The 1484-nt window shown below is 37.7% G+C and overlaps 1 protein-coding gene across 1 annotated transcript; it reads left to right on the forward strand.

The window, feature by feature from the left end:
• Positions 1 to 414: 414 nt before the first annotated feature.
• On the forward strand, positions 415 to 540 carry GNG5 (guanine nucleotide binding protein (G protein), gamma 5; the record flags this gene model as incomplete). Its single annotated transcript, XM_009704413.1, has 1 exon — positions 415 to 540. A coding segment is annotated over one exon (126 nt), but the record flags the coding sequence as incomplete, so codon positions are not given.
• Between the last annotated feature and the right edge of the window lie 944 nt (positions 541 to 1484).

Here is a 1484-nt window from a genome sequence, read left to right on the forward strand (position 1 = left end):
GTAGGTATAGCCTACCAAAAACCCCATACAACATCTCATCATAAGGATGTATTTCTAAGGGAAGATAAGATGCCAGTTCAGTCGAGTAGAGCATCTTAAACTATAGGCTGTATTTTTAAACGATTTATGCTAGAACAAGGATCTTTACATATTTAACAAAGCTATCTCCAAGATGTTGCTCATCTTTCACTCTTAGAAGTTTAACATGAAAATTTTCTAAATTAATTCTTACTCTAATATTGTGCAAATTCTTGTCTTTAAGAAACCAAAAAATACAATGAAACCGTTATGTAAAATCTATGTAAACTGTACAGCAAAATCATTTAGAAGTATTCTTTATAGACTTTTTCATGTAGTTACATCCTCGGTAAAGAGTGTTCAGTGAATTCTAATGCCAGCTTTTATTATGACTAGGTTTCTCAGGCTGCAGCAGACTTGAAGCAATTCTGCCTGCAGAATGCACAACATGATCCCCTACTGACCGGAGTATCATCAAGTACAAATCCATTCAGACCCCAGAAAGTTTGTTCATTTTTGTAATTATGTGAACTACTTCGGTATCTTTCAGTGGTAAGTTCTTGAATTAGAATTCATAAACTGTTCTGTTGTTAAAAATAGCTGGCTTTAAGTGAGACTGCCTGTATTAAAAGTATTCAGAAGAGACATCTAACTTCTGCAGCTGGTGTTGGTCTAGATCCCCATTTTGGGCCCCTCCTCCCCTATTCTGGTTGTAGCTCTGTACTGGACACATGCTGTTGATCAGTATTATGAATAGCATTTAGCTACTGCAGAGCTTCTGCTGGTTTCTGTTGCTGCAGCAAAGTAGTAGTGGGGCCAGCTACTACTGAGCTGCTATTTGAACTAACCTGGTTGTACAGTAATTCTGCTGTATCTTCCTTCTGTGTAAGGGTATTATTTCCCTTTTCTCACATAGGATTACTTGCCTGACGGAATACATGGTGAATCCTGATTGTGGCAGATAAAGCAGACTTTAGTTATTGTAAAGAGCACTTCCACAGATAGGTTAGTGGTGGTCTCCAAGAGCACTGTCCCCTATAGGACATGCCCTCTAAGCCAAAAAGAAAAAAACTATGTCGTCCAAGAATTGTATCAAGGCCTATACTCCACTGAAATAAGCTACTACATGGGTAGCAGTTTAAATAATGAGAAACAGTTGAATATTCATTTGCATTTTCATTCCAAAACTTCTGTAGTTTCATTAGTAGTCTTCGTCATGATAGCAATAGTGCTAATCTGGCATGCCTTGAAAATTCTGGTGATTAGATTTTAGACTAAGCTATTTAGAAAGGTGAGTTTTAGATCCACAGTAATCTCACCAAGACTCTGCGTCACAATAATTTGATATTTTGCCCACAGTAAATACACAATTCTATTGTCTGTCTTCCCCATTGCCCCTTGACTTAGATCTGTTGGGGTGAGAGCATATACGTTATGTCGAAGCACCTGATACGCAGTTAACTGGA

Source organism: Cariama cristata, unplaced genomic scaffold (assembly GCF_000690535.1).
Source record: "Cariama cristata isolate BGI_N322 unplaced genomic scaffold, ASM69053v1 scaffold20677, whole genome shotgun sequence".
Lineage (NCBI taxonomy): Eukaryota > Metazoa > Chordata > Aves > Cariamiformes > Cariamidae > Cariama > Cariama cristata.